The following is a 399-nucleotide window of genomic DNA, read 5'->3' on the forward strand; positions in this document are numbered from 1 at the left end:
TGCAGAGCACGGAGGCAGGGTGGGCTGGAGCACAGCCCGGCGGGCACCAGGGAGAGGGAACGCTGCCAACTGCTCCACTCCCGTAAATGCAGCTCCCCGCTTTCTCGGAGGGGCAGAGGGGGCTGTAGCCCGTGCCCCCCCCGACACTGCATGGTACAACACACGCGCGTGATGATGTGAGGAGAAAACAACATCGGTCTGACGTCTGCACCTGCCTTGCCCGGCCCGGCCCTGCCCGGCTCTGTCCTGCCCACAGGCTCTGCAGCTCTGCAGTCACCCCCCGGGGGGGATGGCCCCGCTCCTCGGGCTGTGGAGGCGTCCGGGGGGCTCACCGAGGCCGTGTGTTCTGACCGCACATGGTAGTCGTGGCCGGCCTTGGATTTGTACTTCTTGCCGCAG

The 399-nt window shown here is 67.4% G+C and overlaps 1 protein-coding gene across 1 annotated transcript in view; it reads right to left on the minus strand.

Moving 5' to 3' along the window:
* The window catches only part of ZNF512B (zinc finger protein 512B), a gene marked incomplete at its 3' end in the record, with an annotated part of 27,157 nt that overhangs the window by 11,884 nt on the left and 14,874 nt on the right, over positions 1–399 (minus strand). Inside the window, 1 exon segment of the mRNA XM_009578265.1 lies at positions 216–399. This exon segment is cut by the window's right edge and continues 17 nt beyond it. Within this exon segment, the coding sequence (XP_009576560.1) occupies positions 216–399 (184 nt within the window).

The sequence above is a fragment of the Fulmarus glacialis genome, unplaced genomic scaffold (assembly GCF_000690835.1).
Source record: "Fulmarus glacialis isolate BGI_N327 unplaced genomic scaffold, ASM69083v1 scaffold11115, whole genome shotgun sequence".
Classification (NCBI taxonomy): Eukaryota; Metazoa; Chordata; class Aves; order Procellariiformes; family Procellariidae; genus Fulmarus; species Fulmarus glacialis.